Below are 25862 nucleotides of genomic sequence, written 5' to 3' on the forward strand. Positions count from 1 at the left end.
TATTTGTCATTTCAAAAAACCTTGTTACACCACTGCATAAATATCAAATTTTACCGAATATTAACGAGCAAGTCTACGTACGCGGCTACATCCGTTGACAACAGCAATCGGAGGCTAGCCGTTATCAATTTTCAAGTTGTAAGAAAGTGTAACGTTTTCTTTATAATTAATAAAGAATTTATAAAAATAACGTCGAAACCTTCAAGCATTATGAGTAAAAAATGACTAATTGAAGAAGACGTCGTAGTTTTCAAGAAAAATGAGAGTTACAATATTTTTGTATTCAAGGGGAAAAAAAATGTATGCCTGATATGTAGAAACTGTATTGCAGTTTGCAAAGAATGTAATATTAAAAGGCATTACAATACAAATCATAAAGAAAACTATGACAAATATGTTGCGAAACTTCGTGAAGATAAATTGCCAGAATTAAAATTGACATTTCAAAATCAACAAAGTGTATTTACCAAACCTATTGAAGATAATAGAGTTACGATAAAAACCAGTTATTTGTTATCACATTTAACTGCAAGCAAGTCGAAACCATTCACTGAAGGGGAATTTATTCGTGAATGTATTATTACAATTTTCAAACAGAAATTATTATTTTGGGAAAAACAAATTCAAAAAGAAAATTTATCCCATTTTGAATGTTGTCAATCATTAATACAAAAATCACCGAAATTAAAATTTTCAGAATATGCCAATCAAATTAAGCTATTAGAAAATGAATTCAAAAGAAGATTTTTAGATTTTAAGAAATATGAAAATCAGTTTCACCTATTTACTTCTCCTCCATCGATTGATGTTGAAACTTTTGATGACAATTTAGTTGGAATTAATCGAAACAGTGTGATTCTGTATTGAAACAAAAATATATGGATGTTGGAATTCCAAAGTTCTATAATTATTTATCGGTCGATCGATACCCCAATGTGATATGTGCAATTAGGTGTATTTTATCTATGTTCGGTAGCACATATTTATGCAAACAACTATTTTCAACTGTAAAGAATAATAAAAATGCAGAAAGATCAAGATTAACAGACAGGATGTGCAATCAATATTAAAATAACTACAGCTCAACAAATTCAACGAAATTTTGACAATTTCGTTAATGAAAAACATCAATTTCTTAAAAAAAAATGATATGTATAATTTTATTTAAATATGCAAGCTTTATATTTTATATGTATTTTTATAACATGGTTGTATTTTGTACTTATAAAAAAAAGAAACTTAATTAAAAGATATTTTAATTAATATTAAAAAATCTGTTTCCTCTTTATTTTGAGATTTTTTTCTGTTGTGGTCCGCGGTTTGATGTATAATTCTTCAATTGGCCCTTGGAAGTAAACGAGTTTGACATACCTGACTTAGTAACTGAACTATTTCTTACCATCAGCACTGAATTAAGTTATCCTTCCATAATCATTCTTTCTCTAACTTGCTATGTAGTAAAAAACTCTTTTGTATTAGTTTGGCCTGCTTAGCTAATTTTCTCTTGAAATCTCATTTAACATTCTTTAGCATACTAGTTACCCTTCTTGCTTGTGCTTTATACTGCTCAAGGGCATGCTGATCACTTTATTGTTTATTATTCCTTCCACAATTCTTTTTTTTTTTTTTTTTTTTTTTTTTGCAGCTCGTGCTACTCAGTTTAGCTTTCTGATCTTGGGTATGTCATCTGATACTGCCTCCGCTCAAACAATCTTTAACTTCCCAAGCACTAATGACATTTACTCCATGCAGTTTCTTACGCCATGGCGCTGCTTAAAGTAGCCTCATAAGTTTGTGATAATTGCAAGCTTTGTAGTTTTGCATAAACTCTTTCTTGACTGAAATGTCCACATGTTGAGCTCCCAGAACAAGACTGCATGGTCATTTCCCCCAAATGGAGGCAGATTTGCTACTAGTTATAGACAGATCTTCTGATGTTATTACCAGATTCAACACACTGAAATCCTTGTTCCCTTCCATCATGTGCTGTTTCAGGTAATTATCCCTCAGTAACTGTATAAATTCCATTTCCATTTTGCCTTTTCCTCCTCCTAATCTATATCACCTCAGTTGAAGTCTCCCATGATAATTGCTGGCCTGCACTCATTGTGCTAATCTCCTTATGCATGTCGTCAACATCTTCTTCTGGACCTCCAGGTCTATAGCAACAACCATCAATATTATTTTGTCCTATTGGCCTCTATCTTACACCAGACAGCCTGAAATGAACCATTTCCATCAGATCTACAATCTTCCTTAACTTCTATTTTTGTTGGTTGAAGTTCTTCAGCTATCATTAATAATACTATTAATGTTTTTCATAAAACTTCATTAAAAAATAAAGGATTATCAGAAAAAATTAATAGAATTATACACCAATATAATCTTAATGCCACTTTTAAACCAACTATAAAATTAAAAAACATATTCAACTCCTCTAAGGATCCTCTACCCCCATTGACTCACCCTGGAGTTTATTATATCTATTGCACCTGTAACTTACCTTATATTGGGGAAACTGAATGTATACAATCCCTATCTGTAAAAAATAACATACAATTTTGGTGAAGCAAACCTCTCGAGTCACGTTCTTAATGCCCTACTCCAAACTGATTGGAAAAGTACTTGTTCTTTACATCATACAAAAACCTGGTATGAACGGATATTTAAAGAAACCTGTGAAATTTTGATTAACCACCTTAATCTTAACAATATTGGTGGCATGAAAATCCCAAGAATTTGGATGGCACACATTCAGCTCACTTAGTTCTTCAAGTTTTCCAGCAAATCCTCACTTTAGGATGCAAAGTAACTTTTCAGCTTTTATTGCCCACCATACTGGGTTTTTTTTTAAATTTATATGTATACTTATAATATGAGTAACATTTTTGTGTGAATATGTTGCTTTCTAGCTTAATTTAATTTGTAACCTAATAGATAATAATAATAACAGGACTCTAACCTTGATGTAGTAAGGTTTTTTTTTTTTTCACCAGAGGTCAGACCAAGAGCTGACCAGTAACTTTAACATGCCATGTAGATTGTTTGTTGATGATGACCTTAACGTGAAGGTCGAAATGTCGAGTGATTATTTTGGTTTATATTAAACTGAAGTTTAACTCTAACATGGTAGTTGTTTTCATAATTTCTAATCTAACATGGTAGTTGTTTCCATAATTTCTAATCGAACATGGTAGTTGTTTCCATAATTTCTAAGATATATTATGACATAATGAAATTGGTGGACAGATGGCAAGAGGTCATTGATAAAGAGGGTCAATATATATAACTGACTAGTATGTATTATATATATTAAATGAAATGTGTTTCATTCCACTCTGAAAAACTGAACGAACTTATTTGCCAACCCAATACCATCAAAAGTCAATAATGACTTTCTCATCGTGCTAGTGACATTCAACTACCACTCAGACTATATAGCAATGGAATGCTGATAGCAGTAATTCACCTAAACCAGAAACAGCAAATATCAATTGTAGATGCTTTTTTTCCCTTACCATCCTCCAAGATAATCCAGTCTCAATGTATCTTCTGTATATTCATCATTTAAAACTTAAACAGGTGTGAATACTGTATTCTCCAAATCACATTTTCATATTTCATCAATATTCCAGTACAACTGGAGCCAACATGTAATAGCAAGTGAGGATTCTTAGGACAACTTCTACTAAATTGATGTAGTTGATTGGTAGTAGAGGTTCGGTAGTGGTGGAGACGGAGAGTTGTACAGTAGGTGTCCTCCCGCGATGAGTCTTCGGACTCCTTGGCGGTGTCACGAATAATAATAATAATAAATGGCATATTCAGTAACATGCATTCAAGATTTAATAAAATTGGTATTTTATTAGTTTCCTCACTGACGTTTTTAAGTATTGCCATTAAATGAATAAATTAAAAGTCAAAACAATGTATAATAATATACTGGAAAAAGAAAAAAACTTCTGCATGAAGGGATGCTGCAAAAATGTCATTTGTATCCATAGTAGTATGGATGTGATGGTCTTTCTAAAATAATGGTGAAGCTATAATGGTCTTTCTTTTAGACAACTAGAAGAAAGACTATTATAGCTTCAATCTCAGATGCCAACTAGAGGAACTTTTTCTAGGCCTATTTCAGCCAGTTTCTGAGTTAGCCAATCTTTGTTACAGGCAGATCACAGAGGAAGGGGGGGGGGGGATGAGGAGTGGATTTTTTTTGCATGGAGAGATTGGTGGATGATTAGAATGCATTACCTGAGAATGTGGTGAGTGCAGGGTCAGTGAATGGATTTAAGTCAAGGTATGGTGAGCTGTGCATGTGAGAGTGGCGCATCCAGCAACGAGTCTCTTGATTCCATGGTCTGTTGATAATACTAATAATAGTGTTACAGACCATTAGATGGCTCCATCATTCACTTTGAAGAATAAAAGGCAGTGGATTTTTATTTTACTTTTACATAATCAAATATTTTTTCAACACTGACATTATGTTTTTTTTTAACATACTATTAAAAATAAAATTATTTTCATTAATTAAGAACACAGATAATTAGAGAGTTTTTTATATCTCCTTTTCTAGGGACCTGCATACTATGTAATACTTTTGCTAAATATTAAACACTATATATATATTTTTTAATTCTTAAAAGAAATGAACAAAAACTTTTTCTCGGACAATAAATTATTTCTTGCAGAAAAGTTTTCAATGCGGAATGGCACCTCTGGTCTTTCTTAATCTTACGCCAATAAAAAAAAAAAGCAAGAATAAATAAGCACGTATACTAAAACCCTACAATTCCAGATCCCCCCTCCCCTCTCCATTTATGGACTGCCAAAAATCTATAAAGAGGATATACCTCTATGCCCAATTGTAGATGGTATTGTACTACAGGCAATACCTCATCACATATCAAAAACTCAGCCCATTTTAAGTCCAGTATACCTCACACTCCACTACGCTTACTTAATGGCCAGTTTCAATGTCTCCTCCCTATTCACAAATGTCCCACTCAAAGACACTTTGGCACTTATCCAAGCAGAATTTCCTCCCGATATCTCAGCCATTTTTCAGTTCACTATGAATAAGGCTATTTTGTTTGGCATGGAAAATTCTACAAACAAATCAAGGATACAGCCATGGGCAGCCCCTCTTTCTACCCCTTGGCTAACTTTTTCATGGAAACATTCGAAAAAAAAATGTCCTAAATTCCCCCCCCCCAACTCACTATTTGGACAATTTGGCCACATGGCCAGGACACCTTGCACACTTTCCTTTCCCATTTGAACAGCCAACATCCAAGAATCCAATTCATGACAGAAATAGAAAGTAACAACAATCTGCCCTTCCAAGACCCCCTAGTTACAAGACAACCAAATGGATACCTGACCTTCACAGTCTAAGAAAATCCACCCACCTACCCACACACACACAGGTAGATACATCCATCAACTGTCAGATCACCCACCTTCCCAACAATTTTGGACAATAAAAAACCTTAGTCCACTGGGCAAAATTAATTTGCTCAGACAACAGTGCACTCAACATAGAACTTACCCACATAAAAAACTTTTTTGGTCAATGGCTACACCTCCTGCCAAATACAAAGAATTTTAACACCACACACACCCCGTCTCCTCCCAAACATAGATTACAATAAATCTATTACCATCCTCTATATCCATGGCATCTCAGAATAAGATGGCCAAGATATTAAAAAAGCATAATCTTGTGACCACCTATAAACTACACAAAAAGCCAGCAGCCCTCAAGTGCTCCCCCCAAAAAACCAGCAACAACCTCTGGATTTTCCTGGAGTTTCCCCAGGTACCCTGCAGCTGCAACCTTTCTTATTATGGACAAACAGGCAGGAAGCCAACATCCATATAACGGAACACCAAGATTACATCGGATTTCAACACTATGGCCACTCATGATTAGCAGACCATGCCCTGGATACTCAGCACAGAATCCATTGGAAAAAAAAGCCACCTTACTCCACCAAAGTAAATTCAAGTTTGAGAGACTTTTCCTGGAATCAGCTTCAGCTCTTACCAACTATCCCAACCTAAACAAATATTGTTGTATCAGACCCCCCCTCTTCATATGGAAAACCCTGCTCTGCAGACAGTCAGCCCAACAATCAAGAACTCCAAACCGAAGCCAATAGGTGGCACAATTGTAGGACTCTAGGTTTCCTGTATTCCTCCAGTGTTACTGAAGTGCCTACATACATGTGTCTAATATAATTGTATTTTTCCTGATGATGCTGATTTGACTTCAGCAAAATATTCGAAAGTAAGTAAATAAGTTTATTTATCAACCAATACATTGTCAATTTCCTTAAAAAATATACAATGATTGAGAATCAATTTATAAGCCTAAACACTATGATGTATAACCTATGAAGTATTTATGAAAATACCTTTTCAGCTGGAAAATTCAAATCAAGTAAAAATGTTGCTTATCAGAAATAATGACAATAGTTCCTATCATTGGATTAGCCAAATACTTTAGTAAACTTTAATAAAATATTGAAAGATTATAGAAAGAGTGTGGGGAAAGATAATAAAGTAGGGGACTGTGTAACATAAGTTATAAAAGCAAAGAAGAAGTAAATTGCAGATCCCAGTAAATAGGAAAAGAAGAAGTGATTGAGACAATAAGACATTGCCTCAATCACTTGATATACAAATAAAATAACAATGGTCCCAACTTGCTGAATAAATTCTGGGGAGATTTATCAAATGGCAGATGGGGATAAAAATAAGAAACCATCTCTGGAAACAGCTTGTTAGACAGAGAGTGGTGAATAAGGACTCTGAAAGTTTGTTATAGAGAAAGATTAAACAAATATAAATTACAGAATTTTGTAGATAGGAGGAAAAAAGGTAATATGACAAAGACATTAAAGTTAGTGAGGGGATTATATTGGATTAATGCAAAGGTTATTATAAAAAGAGTAGAGGGTCAGAGGAAAAGAACAACAGACTATTCTAGAAAGTTGTGTAAGGGTATTTACATGGAGAATAACAATAACTGTTGAACGTTTTTCCACTTGGTTACTATAAATTAAAAATACTAAGAAATTATATACTTGGTTTAATTCTTTATCCAAGTGTAAGCAAACAAAGTTTATGCTTGAATGTTTGTGACCTCTGAATTTCAGATCTTTGTCCTCCACCACCACCACTGCAAGGTCTCTTATCTCTTCACCTTCATTCAAAATTGTCCCACCAAGTACAGGGTGATTATAAAATAACATCATGTTCAGAGCCCTCTAGCGAGTAATGTATTGGACGAAACACACCAATATTTGGTAGGCCGTACACAGTGGAACATGGGGATTCAATTTAACGAAAAAAAAAGTACCAAAAGTCGCCAACAGGGGAAATTTTAGCGCTGTTTACCGAGTAAAATGCATTAATTTGCATTATCGCATTTCATGTGAGCTATCATGCAATAAAAGGAAAGCCTGTGAGATTTCTTATCATTCGTAGACGAACTGCTTTTCGATGCCTCTTACTTTACGTGAACGTGCTTTGTTAGTCAAATTCTATTATCAGCGGAACAATAATGCCAGTGCTTGTCTTCATGATTTTCGGCATATGAAAAATTTACGAAAAGGACTGATTAGCGTAACAAACTTACGAAAATTGATTTGGCGATTTGAAACTACTGAAACTCTAGGTAGGCAGGGGACGCAAACAAATCAATCATCAAGTTGAACAAGTTGCAACTGCTATTGTGGAACAGGAGATGACGAATGTGCAGGGTACCAACAGTGCACGAGCAATATCCCGGCAAACGGATATCGCATACACAACGGTGTGAAAAATCCCACATCAGATGTTGAAGTTTTGTCCCTATAAAATCAGTCATGTTCAAGACTTGCGCCCTGGTGATGCGACCACACATATCGACTTATCTTTGAGATTCTTAACGCGCATGGAAGTGGATGATGCATGGCTGTGGCAGATTTTATGGAGTGACGAACTGCACTTTTATTTGAACGGCGATATTAACACACGCAACTGTCGCATTTGGGCTGTAACTAATCCACACGTGTGTCTGCAGATGCCTATCCACTCACCCAAAGTCACAGTGTGGTGCGGATTTATGGCATCTTTTATCATCGGTCCATACTTTTATGAGGAAACTTGCCAAAATGAACCAATGACCTGTTCCGTCAATGCTAACAGGTATGCCAATATGCTACAGAACTTTGTGGTTCCACAACTGCAGCAAAGAGGATGTCTCGATTTGACCATCTTCATGCAGGATGGTGCACCACCCCACATTGGACTTCAGGTACAGCGTGTTTTGCGACAATATTTCTCTGACAGAGGAATCATTAGTCCTGCATTTCCCACGCCATGGCCACCGAGATCGCCTGATCTCAATCCTTGTGACTTTTGGCTGTGGGGATTTCCTAAAAGCATTGTGTATCAAGGACATGTACCCAATATTCCAACTTTGAAAGATCGAATGTTACACGTGAGACAAATCAATTCCAATATGTTGTGAGCCACTGTGGAAAATGTCATGCACCGTATGCAGTTCCTGGAACATCAAAATGGTGGTCATATTGAACCTCATTTGTAATTAACAATAAATGTCATGAAATTGATGTGTGCTGTCTCTCATTTGCCATTTAGTCATTCATTAGTCACACCTACTAAAATTAATTTGGCAGCACCAAAATTTCCCCTGTTGGTGACTTTTGGAACTTTTTTTTTTTTCGTTAAATCGAATCCCCATGTTCCACTGTGTACGTCTACCGAATATTGGTGTGTTTCGTCCAATACATTACTCGCTAGAGGGCTCTGAACACTTGACGTCATTTTATAATCACCCTGTATATACTTTGCATCCTATAGTTGATTTCCAAATTTCAGAACCTTACACTTTTCAACACTGAATTGACAGTTCCATATTCCTGCCCACTCATACAATTTATTCAAGTCCTCCTGTAAGGACACATCTGCTTGAGTCATCATCACTCTCCCAGTTTTGTATCATCTGCAAACAGTTGTATATCACAAATTAAACCAATCCCATTATCTCCCATTATCATTAATATACAAATTAAATAACAATGGTCGGAAAACTGACTGACCCTTGGAGCACACTACTAGTGACTTTCTTCTTTTGAGATAGTGCCACCCCCCATAGCTAGAGACTAACTTGCTGATACCTATCCAACTCACTAGTTTATCATCCAATTCAATCTGCTGCAATTTAGTGACTAACCTGTGGTGTGACAATCTATCAAAAGCCTTTGCAAAAACTAAGTATACAACTGTATATAAATCTCCCTTATCCAATACATTCATCACCTTGTTATAGCACATAAGCAAATTTGTAAAACACGACATCCCTTTAACAAACCCATGCTCACAAGTACAAAGAATACCACTGTTATCAATTACTTTTGTATCCTATATCTCACCAACCTCTCTAATATCTTAACTATAACTCCAAATATGCAGATAAGCTTATAACTTGTTGTCTTAGCCTTATCACCATCTTTGTGAAGTGGAACAATTTTGCCTTCCTTCGACTGCTTTGGGACTTGTGCTGTTGCAAGACTCTTGTTAAACAGATAGGCGAAGCCTGATGCTAACTCCCTGGAACATTCCCTCAAGACACATGGTGATATGTTATTAAGCCCTACTGCCTTATTGACATCTAGCTTACTTAACTCCTCATATACATCTTGCTCGCTCACCATTAAGTAAGCTAGATGTCAATAAGGCAGTAGGGCTTAATAACATATATTTATCTTCAAAAGATAAATGGTCTCTAGCTCTCCCTAGTGTCTACCAAGTTCCTTCTGACTGTCATTATTATTATTATTATTACACGACACCTCCAGGGAGTTCAAAGACTCATCGAGGGAGGGCACCTACTCTACAACTCTCTGTCTCCACCACTCAGTTCAGCAACCACACTAATGCCATCTACTGCCTGCAATCACCACTAATATTTCCACAGACAATCACAAACATCCATGTCCGCGGCAGGATTCGAACCCGCAGCCTTTTGGCTGGAGAGAGGATATGCTAACCACTTGGCCAACCAAGCCAAGTAGGTCATTGGTCTTACTAGGGACAAACTGGACACTCTGCAGAAAGAGAATACAAGAACACCAAGAATGTTTTTATTAGCAGCAGTAAATCTGAATTGACGCAGCATGAAATAGATACAGACCACAACATCCAATGGTCTGAAACACTCTTTACTTCATCAGTGTCATTATAAATTTGAATGCTTGTTTAAAGAAAGCACTGAGGCCCTGCTCCATTGTCCAAAATTAAATTGGAATGACTGCCTCTCTATTTAAGATATGGGAATGTCTTATTTAAATCACACATAAATAATTTCTTTTATAAATAACTAATGAATAATTAATATTGCAATATTCCCTCAGTTATACCTTTGCATTGTTTTATATATAACATCACATGGCTCTTATTATCAAATCAATCCATTGTTCACATTCTACCTTGTAATTTACTGTTATTGCCAATGATGATGGCCTGTAATATTCAGCCTTAAATAAATAGTATTATTTATTCTTTGTGTTTTTCATGTTAATTTATCATTTTATAATTTATTAACTATCTGCTGCGTCAATCCAGATTTTTCAGATTTACTGCTGCTAATAAAAATATTCTCGGTGTTCTTGTATTCTCTTTTCTGTGGAGTGTCCAGTTTGTCCCTGGTAAGACCTAACCTACTTGGCTTGGTTGGCCAAGTGGTTAGCGTATCCCCTCTCCAGCCAAAAGACTGCGGGTTCGAATCCTGCCACGGACATGGATGTTTGTGATTGTCTGTGGAAATATTAGTGGTGATTGCAGGCAGTAGATGGCGTTAGTGTGGTTGCTGAACTGAGTGGTGGAGACAGAGAGTTGTAGAGTAGGTGCCCTCCCTCGATGAGTCTTTGAACTCCTTGGAGGTGTCGCGTAATAATAATGACAGTCAGAAGGAACTTGGTAGACAATAGGGAGAGCTAGAGATCATTTATCTTTTGAAGATGAAAATAATGCTGAGAGTTTGTTCATAGGAAGAAAAGTAGCCATTAAACAGCATTTCTGAAGAATTCTGGAAATGGGTTCTGAGATGCAAGAAATAGGATTGGAACTTGGTCTGCTGTTTCTTTGTTATTTGAGATAGGATTATAAGAATTAAAAAGCTGTTGCGTGGCCCTTTATGAGAAGCCATTGAGTTTCATATATCGTTTGATGTTCCTGCTGTAACAGCTGAGGTGTAGAACAAATAGAATGAGCATGACACAGTAATGCTTTATAATTACAGTCTTCTGTGATGTATGGTGAGCCAATTGCTGTTGAATGTAGCCTCCAGTGAAAGTAGGCTTTTGATAAATGAAAGTAATTAATTCACCTGAGGTGAGATGAAGAGTAGAATATCTAAAAAGGAAATTTGTTGCCTTTATCCATTTCCATAGTACATTTAATTCATGGATGTAGATTGTTCATATTAGTTAAAAAAGTAGGCAATATATTTTCATTACGGGCACAGATAGCAAAAACGTCGCTTATATACTCGAAGACGGGCTTGTACGTTGGGTTATGCATTTCTAAATCACTTAGGGAATTGAACAATGTAGATCCAAATATAAATTAAATTATACTTTAATAAATATCTCCGATATTTCGGCAACGTCACGTTGCCATTTTCAAAAGGAACTTACAAAAAAGGCATGTGCACGCAGGCACTACAACACAGTAACTGAGAATGAAGATATGAAGCTATCGTTCTCCTAGAAGTCCTGATGGTGCCCTCTAGCAGGCTAAGTAGGTGTTCTTGTCCGTTGGGCTGAAGGTCTGCTGATGTATGCCTCCCAAATTTGGGGCAGTCTCATACAACCAAATTTGTTGAGGTTTGGGGAGTTTCTTAGGGCTGAGGCTGATTCCATAAATAGTCTTTCGAATTTGTATTTGCTACAGTGTATTACTGTAGCTTCCTTCCACCGTATTCTGTGGCGTGTATCCAGAGCATGGTCTGCAAGACCAGAGGGTAGTCTGCCGGATGTAGTCTGCAAGACTACATCTGGTTTCACAAGTACAGCCATTCTGGTCTTGCAGACCATGCTCTGGATACACACCACAGAATACGGTGGAAGAAAGCTACAGTAATACACCGTAGCAAATACAAATTCGAAAGACTATTTATGGAATCAGCCTCAGCCCTAAGAAACTCCCCAAACCTCAACAAATTTGGTTGTATGCAACTGCCCCAAAGCTTGTGTCCTTTCCAAAGACCACCAAAAACCAACATATCCAACAAGGAATTTAAAGCTCTACAGGAAATGAAGAATAATAAAGAATTAGTTATCACCAAAGCGGATAAGGGCAATGCAACTGTAGTACTTAACCAAAAGGACTACAAAGGTAAGCTCAATGCTCTTCTATTAGATCGGGCTACTTACCTCCCTATCGAATATAATCCCACCAACTCACAAATCAGAAAACTTCACAGGCTCCTTAAGAAAGTTACTTCTTGGCCTGTAGAAGTTACCAACAGATTAAAGCCGTTTAACTCTATACCCCCCCCCTCACCGTATTTATGAACTCCCAAAAATACATAAAGAAAATGTGCCATTACGTCCCATAGTGGATGGCATTGATTCCCCCACATACAAATTAGCTAAACATTTGGCCAAAGAGCTTACACATTATACTGGCAACACACCATCACACATAAAAAACTCAGCCCACTTCAAAGCCAGCATAGAAACCTTACACTCCAACATACTGACATAATGGTCAGCTTTGACGTCTCCTCCTTATTCACAAATGTCCCACTCAAGGAAACTTTAGAGCTAATCCAAGCTAAATTTTCTTCCGATATCTCAGCCCTATTTCAGTTCACAATGAACTCAGGCTATTTCGTTTGGCAGGTAAAATTCTACAAACAAATAGAGGGGACAGCCATGGGTTCACCACTCTCCCCAACCTTGGCCAATTTCTTTATGGAGACCTTTGAAGAAAAAGCCTTAGCCTCTGCCCCACAAAAACCAACCATATGGCTCCACTACATTGATGATGTGTTCGCTATTTGGCAACATGGCTCTGAAACATTCCTCTCCTTCCTTACACTACCAACACTCCAGAATCAAGTTCACCCTGGAAAAAGAGGAAAACAACAGCCTCCCTTTCCTAGACACACTAGTCACCCGCCAGCCTGATGGAACCTTGGATTTCTTAGTTTATAGAAAACCCACCCATACAGGCATATACATTCACCAACAATCCCACCACCCCACCTCACAACAATATGGAGTGGTGAAAACACTATACAACAGGGCTAAACTAATCTGTTCTAACCCTAAACACTGAACTAAATCACATCCTCAACACTTTCTCAGCCAATGGCTACCCCCCCCAAAAAATCCTAAAAATATTAAAACCTACAAACCACAGCCCCCTTCCCCAACAAAGATTCTAAATCCATCACCATTCCCTACATCCGAGGCACCTCGGAAAAAATTACAAAAATTTTAAAAAAACATGACCTCACTTCCTGTTACAGGCCTTACAGAAAATTGGCATCCCTTATTCGCTCCACCAAAGACCAACCACTTTCCCTAGACCTACCTGGTGTATACCAGGTCCCTTGCAGTTGTAAACTGTCGTACTTTGCCCAATCAGGCACAAAAGCGAATATCAGAATTTCTGAACACAAGGACTACATCCGGTTTCACAAGTACAGCCATTCTGGTCTTGCAGACCATGCTCTGGATATACGCCACAGAATACGGTGGAAGAAAGCTATAGTAATACACCGTAGCAAATACAAATCCGAAAGACTATTTATGGAATCAGCCTCAGCCCTAAGAAACTCCCCAAAACCTCAACAAATTTGGTTGTATGCGACTGCCCCAAATTTGGGAGGCCTACATCAGCAGACCTTCAGCCCAACGGCCAAGAACACCTACTTAGCCCACTAGAGGGCACCATCAGGACTTCTAGGAGAATGATAGCTTCATATCCTCATTCTCAGTTACTAATTTATAGTATAATTTAATTTATATTCAGATCTACGTTGTTCAATTCTCTAAGTGATTTAGAAATCGCTTATATAATGAACCCAAAATGAAAGTCGAGGGTGTATGGACAAGAAAAGGATGTCTCCTTAATGTTGCAAATAAAAGTTAGCAAGTGCAGGGAAGAGTGGACTTCCCATTGCAGTTCCTTCAACTTGACTGCAAAATTTACTTTGACAAATAAAATATCTGGAGCGCATAACAAAGTTGAATCATTTCAAAATATCCTGTGGAAATGTTTCTAAAAGTAGATATAGTGCATCCTCAAGAGAAATATTATTATTATTACATGACATCTCCAATATTTGTGAAAAGAGATTCTATATTAAACTAACCATTATTACAGAAGTGGGTTGTAGGGAAACATTTTTCACTTTACCTAAAAAATCAGAAGAATTTTTATGAATGAACAGGAGTTGCCAATCTGAGCTTTGAATAGGTGTGCTAAAAATTTACCTACAGAGTAAGTAGGTGAGTCTATGCAGTCAACAACTGGACAAAGAGGAATGTCTTTCTTATGTATCTTAGGTAAACCATAGAACCTTACATAACATAGGAGTTCTGGCAAAATAAGTGTTTAGATTTTCTCTGGTGTCCCCGTCAAGGTGTACAACTTCATCTAGTAAAGCAGTCAGTTTCTGAGTTGTCTTTTAGTGGAATTGTAATCCGTTTCTTGGTTTTACTTCCCCGTCTGAACTTAATTCAAACTGACTCTCTCTATCTAAGATATGGGAAATTCTTATTTTAATCAGACATTAATAATTTTTTTAAATAGTTAATGATAATTAATATTGCAATATTTCCTCAGTTATACCATTGCACTGTTTTATGTACAACATCATGCTGCTCTTACTTTTTCAAATCAATCCACTGTTTGTATTCTGTTTTGTAATTAACTACTGTTGCCACTGATAATGGACTGCACTATTCAGGCTGAAATATATGGCCTTAAATAAACAGTATTACTTATTTCTCATGTTTTTCATGCTCATTTGAAGAAACCTCCTATTGCACAAGTATCTCTTAAACAACAACAACATGATAAGTATGTTGCTGGTTGAGTGAATCTCCCATGAGTCTGCTGAACTTCATGGAGGTGGTGAGATAATAATAATATCGATTGTTATTGTTCTACCTTGTTTGAAGTAGCTTAATGCTGAGGATGTTTTGTAAGTTCCATATCAAAATATTTGTCAAAGAAAGTTTTGTTAATTTTATTCATATTCTTGTGTCTATGTGTATAATAACAGTTCACTGTTACAAGTGCCTCTGAAAACTCAGCAAAACTGCTATAGACTTTGATGAAAATTTTTTCACTTGTTTATAAATTAAATTAAAGATGCCCAGAAATTATATTCTTGTTTTATCCTTTTTCCAAGTATAAGCAAACATTGTGCATGACGTATCATCATGACTAGGATATGTAGAAATAGAGGTTAATGACTTCATATTAACTGCCTTAATATCCCAAAATGCAAAATATATATCCTTTCAGGCATGTATAATTCTATGCATTATAATGCAATCTACTTGTATTTAGAGGTTAATGACTTTATATTAATTGCCATAGTATTCCATAAAGCAAAGCGCACATCCCTTCAGGTGTATACAATGGTGTGCTTTGCATTATAGGATACTAATGAAGTTATTAACCTCTATATAGAAGTAGTCTAGTCGTGAAGATACTTCACATGCAAACTTTGTTTTCCTACATTGAGATAAAGGATTAAACAAGAATATAATTTCTGCGATGTTTAAATTTATAACCAAGTGGAAAAGCTTTCAGCAACTAACTCTGATCAGTATTTTAATAATAAGGTGTTACACCTTTTTACTACTTGTATATGGAAAATATATGACTTCTGTATTACTTCAACTTAATATCTCTTCTGAGTCTAGCTCCTACTAATGAGACTACTTGCTTCCTGGGGAGTAGAACAGTTCTACTCAGTAGTGGGTTTTTGCCTGTAACTGAATGGAGCCACCACTAAGTTTCCTGCCCTGGAGTGATTCAGAACAGGAGGGGATGAGTTAAATAGTAATCTTTTAGGATCATTCAATGAGATTTAGAGTGATTTCATATATCACTCAGAGTTTTTGGAGAGGGTACCCATGCATCTTAACAGTACCTCAATAAAGATCAAAACCAGTCTGGGAAGTGGCCCTTCCCATAATAAATAGCATAACACCTGAAAGGATGTGTGTTTTGCATTATGGGACACTAAGGCAATTAATGTGAAGTCATTAGCCTCTAAATACAAGAAAACTAGTCAAGAAGATATTTCATGTGCAAGCTGTTTATTTACACTTGGAGAAAGGATTAAAAAGATAATTGCTATAGCAAACTCACTTACTGTAACAAACTACTGAAAAGTCTCAAAAAAAGCCCCATAATTTACAGTGCTATGTTAAAAAATTATTCACTATAACAAACTACTCCTGTGATTTCTACATGTTTGCTATAGTGAGAGTGAGCTGTATTATAATGTTTAATGGTTAAGATTAAAATGCTTAGATTTCTTTCTTACTTTTTCCTGACATATTTTCTTGCTGTATAAACTGCAGTGAAGTGCAATATCCATTCTGCAAATTAACAGATATAGATATTATACAAGATTTCCAAGACTCCTCATCTACAACAGGGCAGAAGTTCAGAGATTTGATTTGGTCTCCTACTTGTAGTCCTGCAGGTCCTGCAATCCCAGATTCCTATATGTATTACAAATTTATGCATATATTTTGAATAAATAAAACATTTTCAATTACAGAAGGCATTACAAGCAAAGCTGATATTCATTAAATCAATTTTATACTATACTATACTGTATAGTTAAAGTTTACTGTAAAACAGTAGTTAGAAATAGCTACTTTAATGTAAAAGAGAATAAAGCTAAATATCTTGCTAAAGCTGAAATTAAAATATGAAGTGAAACTACAGCTTTTCCAGATTTTCACTTTAAGACAAATAGCTGAGAAATCTTGAGAATATAACAAGGATTTGTATTTAAGTTTTGTTGATCTGGAAAAGGCATATGACAAGGTGCAAAGAGAAAGCTCTTAAAAATGCTACAATTATATAGTGTAAATGGGACATTATATCAAGCAATGAATAGTCTCTATTTAAGCTGTAAGTCAGCTGTTAGGCTTGAAGGAGGTACAGGAAAAAGGTTTGATGTAAAATGAGGTGTGTGACAAGGGTGTACATTATCTTCACTGTTATTTATTATCTACATGGATCATATTATGAAGGAAAGTGGTATTAAATCTGATATTGTAATGTTAATCTTAGCTCTTTACTTTATGCAGATGATGTTATAGTTCTGAATAAATCCAGTACAAGTCTGCAAAATTCCCTGACTAAATTGAATAATTGTTGTAATAAATTTGGTATGAAAATAAGCAATAAAAAAAGACAATGAAAATAAGCTGAAACACTGAAAACATCAAATTATCCTGAATGGTGAACCTATAGAGCAAGTAAAATATTTAAGCTATTTAGACAAAATTTTTAGTGAAGATGGTAAATTAAATATAGAAATAGACAACAGAATTATTATTATTATTACATGACACATCTGGGGAGTCCAAAGACTCATCGAGGGAGGGCACCTACTCTACAACTCTCTGTCTCCACCACTCAAATCCACCAACTACAACTAACCACAACTACACCAACGCCATCTACCGCCCATCACCACTAGTATTTCCACAGACAATCACAAACATCCATGCCCACGGCAGGATTTGAACCCACAGCCTTTTGGCTGGAGAGCGGATATGCTAACCATTCGGTCAACCAGGCTGGCATTAGTAAAGCTTGTATGGTAGGAATCCAGCTAAATAAATTTATATGGAATAAGAAAGAAATTAGTCAAAAGAATAAATTAGCTGTATACCAATTTTAACTTATAGATCTGAGAACTGGGTTAGAAATAATATACTTGATCAAAGACTGGAGACCTCTGATGATATGAGAGTTCTGAGAAAGATTAGTAGAGTGAACAGATGGTATCAATGACAGTATCACATTAAAAATGAAGATATTAGGAAAGAAATTGCCATTGTTAGTATTCAGGAATGTGTTAGTAGAATGTGTTACAGGTGTTCTTTCCAAGGTTGGAAAGGAAAAGATCCAGAGGAAGACCAAGATGTAAATGGACTGATACAGTAAAAAGCACCTTAAAAGGCAGAAATATGAGATCTAATAGTATTGTAATCTTACAAATAACAGATAACAGATTAATTTGGAGGAAAATTGTTGATCGGAAGTTAGTAATGGTGTAACTTTTCATGTAGTACTACCATAATTATCCCATACACCTGAAAGTACACATCATAAATTTAATGATGATGCAAATTTCATATACTGGACTAAAGAGGCATTTAAAATGCATTCAAAAATCAAGTTTTAAAAGAGGTGCTGAGGGAAACATGGAACCTCCAAGTAGTTCAAAAGAATTAATACTGAGCAGTGAATTTTAAACTTTTGTAAAACAAGAAAATTCAATTAAACTGTTTCTAGTAGATTGGCTGCTGTAGAATATATCTCAATTCAAACAGCTGCTAATAGTTTTATACTTCCAAAGCAGTATTAAAGAACCAGACAGGCTTTGAACTTCTATGAACATAAAAAAGAACAAATATCAAAAGTAAAGAATTAATAGAATCGGATCACTGTTTAGTCTGACTTTAAATGAGTAGACTAGTAGTGGAAATAAAAGATATTTTAGTATTGTTTTTCATTCAGATGACATCATCTATCAGGAAAAATGTTCAACTGATATTCAAAATACTGTCGACTCATTAATACAAGAATTTGGAAAAATTTTGAAAAAAAAACAAATTGTAGTTATAACGATAGATGATGATGATAAAATTTGCATGTCAAAGCTCAGTTGAAAATTTATTATTATCATAAGATTATTATCCTAAGACCCCATGAAGTCAAAGACTGATCTAGAAGGTCCTTTATCATACATACTTGTCATCATACCGTGTCTTAAACATATTCAAATTCTCAGCAGACCCCCAGACTTTCAGGCAATGCATTCTAGTCATTCACAAGTCTTCATGCAAAAAACCTGCTTCTCACACCTATCTTATACAGCTTCCAGGTAAATTGTTTCTAGAGATCAGAAACAATCTTAGTCAATTGTCTCTGGACCCTTTCCAACATCTCTTAATCCTTTAGAATACTAGGTGACCAAATCTGTGCATAGTAGTCCACATATTTATAATTATAGAATAGCATGTATGCCACAGCAAATAACTTATTTTATTATGTAATTATTTTGTCTTATGTCTCATAAGACATCATCAGTGCAATGAGTGAACAACAATAGGAACTGAATGCAAAAAACATGCTTAAATTGGAATTCCTCTATGTATACAGTTTATACTTGTGTATACATGTTCATGGATTAAACCTAATGGGCTGAAATTAAAACTAATTAAATTAAATTAAAATATATAACAGATAAATTTATTTAATACAATTGAGGATAACAATTTGAATGAGAATTGTTCCGATTAAGATTACATCTATGAAATAAGGCTTCAGCACTTTCTTTATATAAACATTCAAGTTTATATATGGATCTATGTAGCATCTTAGCGTTTTGCCATTGGATCCTGTGGTTAATGTTTTCAATTCCATGTTATGCAAGGCCAGATTTGTGAGGTTTGATAAGACAGATGTGGTCTTGATGTTCGGAGATAAGTTTATTAATAGATCTTCTTGTTTGTCCATAGTAAGACAAACATGTTACATAAAGTTACACAAAGATGGTACCTATACTATACCAAGGGTTGGCAACCTTTTCAGACTTGTGGGCCACATTCAACTTTTATTTTTAATAATTAAGCCGCATGCATTTAATTAAGAGAAAATAGTGACTGAAAAAATTACTTAAGTTATCAATTTTTATTATATAAATCTTAAGAAACACAGAAATATTTAAAGTACGAAATATGAAACAAGCATGAAAATGAAAGTCAATTAAAAATTATTATCACTAAAACAAAGTAATATAGTTCATGTATCACAATATGCGTGTCTCCCTGCTTAATATGACTTTTGTGATTGTTTTCCCTTAGCCAAATTATCTATATCCACTTTATAAAATGAGGTGCAAATATGAATCGAAGCATGCAAATATTCATCAGTCAGTTGAGAAGAAAATTTATTTTTTCTAAAGCTCATGGCAGAAAATGCTTGTTTACAAATGTATGTGTTTCCAACTGCGACTATCATCTTCTTTGTGAAACTGATTAATCCTTCAAATTTTTTGGTAAGCATCAAAAAATTTTTGGACATTTTCTAATGAAAATGAGTTCTTTAATGTTTCAGCATGTTGTAATTCCAAAACTTCCATCTGTAGTTGGTTTGGTATGTCATCAATGTCAACATTGAAAGAGTTCAAAAATAATCGCATTTCGATGCTATTTTTATGAAAATCCACAAATCTGGTTGAAAATTCTGTTTGTAGATCTTCGATGATACCAACAAAAGTTTCCTTTTGTGTTTGCCATCCAACTGTAGATGCAGATTTGCAACTACAGTTGCAAATATAATACAACATATATAATGATGTAGATTTTCTTCCATCACATGTTTCTTCAACAGACATAGTTTGCCTTAAAAAGTCAGAAAATTTATTTATGTCAGAAAACAGTTCTACTAGTAATTTACTTTGTCCCTACAGGTTCAAATTAAGTTCATTAAGGTATGTTGTAATACCTACCATAAATGCAAGAGACATAATTCATTTTTTATCTGATAGTTGTGGGACAGTATTTTTGTGTTCTGTCATAAAAATATATATTTCTTCGTGTAAATTAAAAAATCTTTTTAGCACAACACCTCTACTTAACCATCTAAACAGCTGAGTAGTAGATAGCATCCTTATACTCTGATTCTATTTTTATCAAGAATTCTTGAAACTGGCAGTGTTTCAGACCATTGTGTCAGATGTAATTTACAGTTGATATCACCATGTCCATAACGTCTTTCACTGATGATAAAATTTTGCAACAAAGTGCTTCCTGATGAATGATGCAATGGAACATCATTGGATTATCATAACCGAAATTTTCTAATTCAATACAAATTCGACCTACTACACCGGTATTAGAGCCACACATATTTCTTCCACCATCGATTGCCACACTTTTTAATTTTTTCCAGTCCAATTCTAAAAAATCAATAGTTTCTTTTACTTTTATGAACAAATCATTGCTTTGGTTGTAGTACCTTTTAAACTACACAAACTGGCCAATTTTTCATGAACATTAATGTCACTATCGACATCCCGAATAAATATCATTAACTGTGCAATGTCTGTTATGTCAGTACTTTCATCCATTGCCAGAAAATAAAAATCAAATGATTTTGCTTTAAATTTAAGCTGCTTAAAAAAATTGGCACTTATTTCTTCTACTTGCCTTGTACAAGTCCTGGCAGATAAACTAATATCTTGAAATAATGTCTTCTTTTTCTGGGCATATTTGTTCAATTACAGCTAATAAACATCGTTTAATAAATTCTGAATCTGTATAAGGCCTTCTTTCATTCGCAACCAGTTCCACTACAACATAACTAGCACAAACAACTGATTCATTATGAATACTTTGCTTCTTAAATATGTTTTACTGAGCAGTCAAAGATGCTTGTAATTTATTAATTTGATTTTTTCTAAGTTCACAGTTCAAATCCTTGTATTGACTTTCATGTTCATTTTCATAATGATGTCTGATATTATATTCTTTCATAACAGCAACACTTTTATGAAAAATAACACAAAGAGACTTACCCCCATTTTCAATAAAGAAGTATTTGCTGTTCCATTCATCATTAAACCTTCTTCCTTCATCTGCAATTTTGTTTTCTTGAACCCATTTATGAAATGATTTTTAACAAATATATATCCTCTGAAAATAATAGTTGATCTTATTGAATTATATTAAAAGACGAACCAGGGAGCATGTTTGCAAAAGTCCACCCAAATCTTGGTTGTCGTTGGATGAAGTTGCCCTTATCCCCTATGATGACTCACACAGCTGACTCCCACCAAGTTGCATGGTGATATCACAAAGTATAGATATAAAATCATTTTTAATTTATTATTCATATTATAAAATGTATTATTTAAATAATTCAACATATGGGCCAAGTGCCATGTAAATATTGTCAACCTTTTATGGGCTACAAAAAATGCACGTTTAAGCCGCATGCGGCCCATGACCCCTGTATTATACTATATGTTAAAGGCATCTTTGAACATGTGGCAAAAATTATGAAAAAATATTAACTCATTGCTACATATAAACCCATCAACCAAATTCACAGCTTGCTACCTTCTCCAAAAGACAAACTATCACTAATGATGCTACCCAGTGTATACGAAGTGCCATGTTCATGAAACTTGTCCCCTTCCATCTCTATCTTGTATGGACATAACTCATTTTCTATCATAGCAACCCCCTCCCTTTTACTCTTTCTGTCTTTATGAAATACATCATACCTTTCCATAACTTAAAGATGCCAAGAAGCTATATTCTTGGTTTCATCCTTTATCCAAGTGTAAGCAAACAGAGTTTGCACATGAAGTCACTTCATGACTGGGTTACTTGTATATAGAGGTTAATGACTTCACATCAATTGCCTCAGTATCCCATAATGCAATGCACATATACTTAAGGACATGACTAATGCTATGCATAATGGGAAGGGCCACTATCCTTGCTTCTACTTGGATAAAGGATGAAACCAAGAATATAAGCTCTTGGCATCTTTAATTTATAACATAACCAAGTGGAAAACTCTGATTACTTATTACTAAAATAATATAACTTATTACTAAAATACTCTAATCCACAGTATTTCAGTAATAAGTTGTGACATCTTTTGACTACTTGTATATGGAACTATGACCTATTCATTACTTCAACCTTGGTAGTCACTTCTGGGTCTGGTTCCCACTGATGAGACCTCAATAAAGATCAAAACCAGTCTGGATAGTAGTGGCCTTCCCATTATACATGTCCATAAGGATATGTGCATTATATTATGAGATACTATAGTAACTGATGTGAAGTCATTAGCTTCTATATACAAGTAGCCCAGTTGTGAAGTGACTTCACATGCACACAAAGTCTGGATAAAGGATGAAACTAAGAGGGTATAAATAAAAAAGATGATGATGACTAAGAATATAACTTCTTGGCATCTTTAATTTATAGTATAACCAAGTGGAAAAACTTTGAGCATCATACCTTTCCATCTTTATTCTTGTCAGGATGTCATCATCAACAAACCATGTCTCACTTATTCCAACAATTTTTGGGTGAAGGAACTCAATCAATGCAACTATTTCGTTTCCCCTGTTTCTGATACTTCTAGCATTCATATACAAACATAACATCTTATTCCTGGATCTATGACAAGCTTCCCTGAAACTACTTATTAGATGTAACTTCTCCATTTCCTTCCTCGAACCATTTCTTTTTCTCCTTACTCATCCCAGAACCTTCAACTGTTTTACCTACATCCCAGGCAATCCTGTTCCTTTCTTGTCTACATGTGCATTCATGTCCTCTTGAAGCATCAACGTTTATCATGCTATGTTCCCATGTCCACCCTGAATCTTTCCGTTTACCTGTTTGTCTTGCACACTTAGTCTCTACACTCATGCTACCCACCTCTTTATTCATAAGCACCACTTCAGTTTCTCCTTACTTGCTGTACAGCTCTTTCACATGGCTTCTTTCTTGCTCAGATTCATTCTCTGCACTCATTACTCTCCCTTCCAGTAGCTATCTCTCCAAATAACTCACACCAAAACTCTTCAAACGCAGCCCATCACTCTTATACAGTTCAGTTTGCCCTTCAAACTCATTCCACAAGCTGAACTCTTTTCTTTTCAACATTTCTGCTAACATCCATGATCCTTTCTCTGCCTAATCTCACCAGTCATACTTGGGCAACACACTGACTACCTTTCCTATCACATTATAATCTTTCATCCTTCTCAACAACCTCCTAATAACTAATATTATATTCTCTTTGTTCCCAGTAAAGTCATTTGTCCATACTACCACTACCACCTCTTTTGCTTGCTTACTGCTCATATCCAACACCTCAATCACTCTATTCCTTTTGTCTCCCATAAAACAAACCTTGCGCATCTTCTCGTTTACCACACCTCTAATAATTGAATTCCCATACAATGCTACTCTAGGGTCTTTTGTTACCTCTTTCATACCAACACCATTCATGTTTGTCTTCTTCACTATTCCATACATATCTACAATTCTCTTCATTTCACCCCACATCTGCCTCATCTTCAACTTAGCTTTCAAATTTTGCATCATTTTTATGCTGTCACTGGCTCCTCTATTTTTCCAGTCACATATGCTTGTTCACCATCAACCCAGCTTACCATTAGTTGCACTTTGTATTTCAACCTCATTATCATCAACAGAACTATTTTCCTCGCCATCACCTCCACACACACTTTCTGAACATTCATACAATCTTCTTCAACTGCTGTTTCAGTTATTACGACGCCATGTTCCCTACTCATATTTAAACTATTTAAAATCATATTTAAACACATTTCATTGTCCATCAGACTATTGCACCTCCAACATACAATAGCTCCTTTCCCTTATTCCGTCTGTCTACATAAATATCTACACCATCTTCCCATGCATATATATTACATTCATGACACCATACCATTTTTGAAAAATCCATAGCATTTACTTTGCTTTTCTTCCACATTCACCTATGCAATGAAACACATTTCATTGCATAGGTGAATTTGCCTTTCCCCACCATTTTATATTGTACTAACAAGAATAATGAATTTTAATAGCCATAACAGCATAACAAAATACATCCAAACACTGCATTCCGCCTTCAAATACCCCCCCCCCATAGCACTCAATCTACAAATTACACAATATCGACATACATTAAGTACAGTGGTGTCCAAAAGCTAAGGATGAAACTACATTTTTAACTGTATATGAAAACATTTTCATGACTACAACCAAATGTAGACATAAATTTATTGCCAGCATACTAATAAATTATGTTACATAAAAAGTGTGTTGTAAATATCATACAAATCAAATGCAATACATTTTTGGCAAAAGTTCCAAATTTCCTAATGACATAGCCAAGGAATTAATGTACAGTACTTACAGAAGACTATGCAGAGAGAGAGAGAGAGAGAGATATGGAATATGTCCATTCCAAACTGCAATGCAGCTCTCACAATGTCATACCATGCTTAGAACCAAGTGATTCAGGAGTTTCTGAGGCCGAAACTCCTTTACTCTCCTTTACAGCAAGGATAAGGCCTTGTTTGTTTTCTGGAGGGAAATTTCGAGCAGCAATACGTCTCCCTATTCAATCCCAAATGTGTTCAATTTGGATGGGATCTGGAAAGCATGCTGGCCACTTGATTCAATTAATATCTTCAGTCTACAGAAGTATCTCCACTACTCGTGTATGACATGAGTGAATAACACTTACGGCAAACCTTTCCTGGCATAATCACATCACTTCTATGCTATCATAAACTTCAAAAAAACTTGGCATCCTTATCTGCTCAAGACAGAACCTCTATTCTGACTAGTTAGTTACTGTTTATAATTTCCAAATCTAGCCAACCTTGGAATATGGAACTACCTTGGAACTACTTTTATGTTTGGAATGGTACACCTAAGATCTTTCTTGATGCTTTTCAGTTGATTAATGACACATCTCTTACAGATTTTCTTCAG

General features: G+C 35.2%; 1 protein-coding gene across 1 annotated transcript in view; it reads right to left on the bottom strand.

Moving 5' to 3' along the window:
- The window catches only part of S2P (membrane-bound transcription factor site-2 protease), a 151255-nt gene that overhangs the window by 45750 nt on the left and 79643 nt on the right, over positions 1-25862 (bottom strand). Inside the window, exon 6 of the mRNA XM_090411953.1 lies at positions 16598-16778. Coding sequence (XP_090268079.1) covers positions 16598-16778 — 181 coding nt within the window. The remainder of the gene's footprint in view (positions 1-16597; positions 16779-25862) is intronic.

This window comes from Typopeltis vanoorti, chromosome 22 (assembly GCF_054136105.1).
Source record: "Typopeltis vanoorti isolate ZY-2024b chromosome 22, IOZ_Tvanoo_1.0, whole genome shotgun sequence".
NCBI lineage: Eukaryota > Metazoa > Arthropoda > Arachnida > Uropygi > Thelyphonidae > Typopeltis > Typopeltis vanoorti.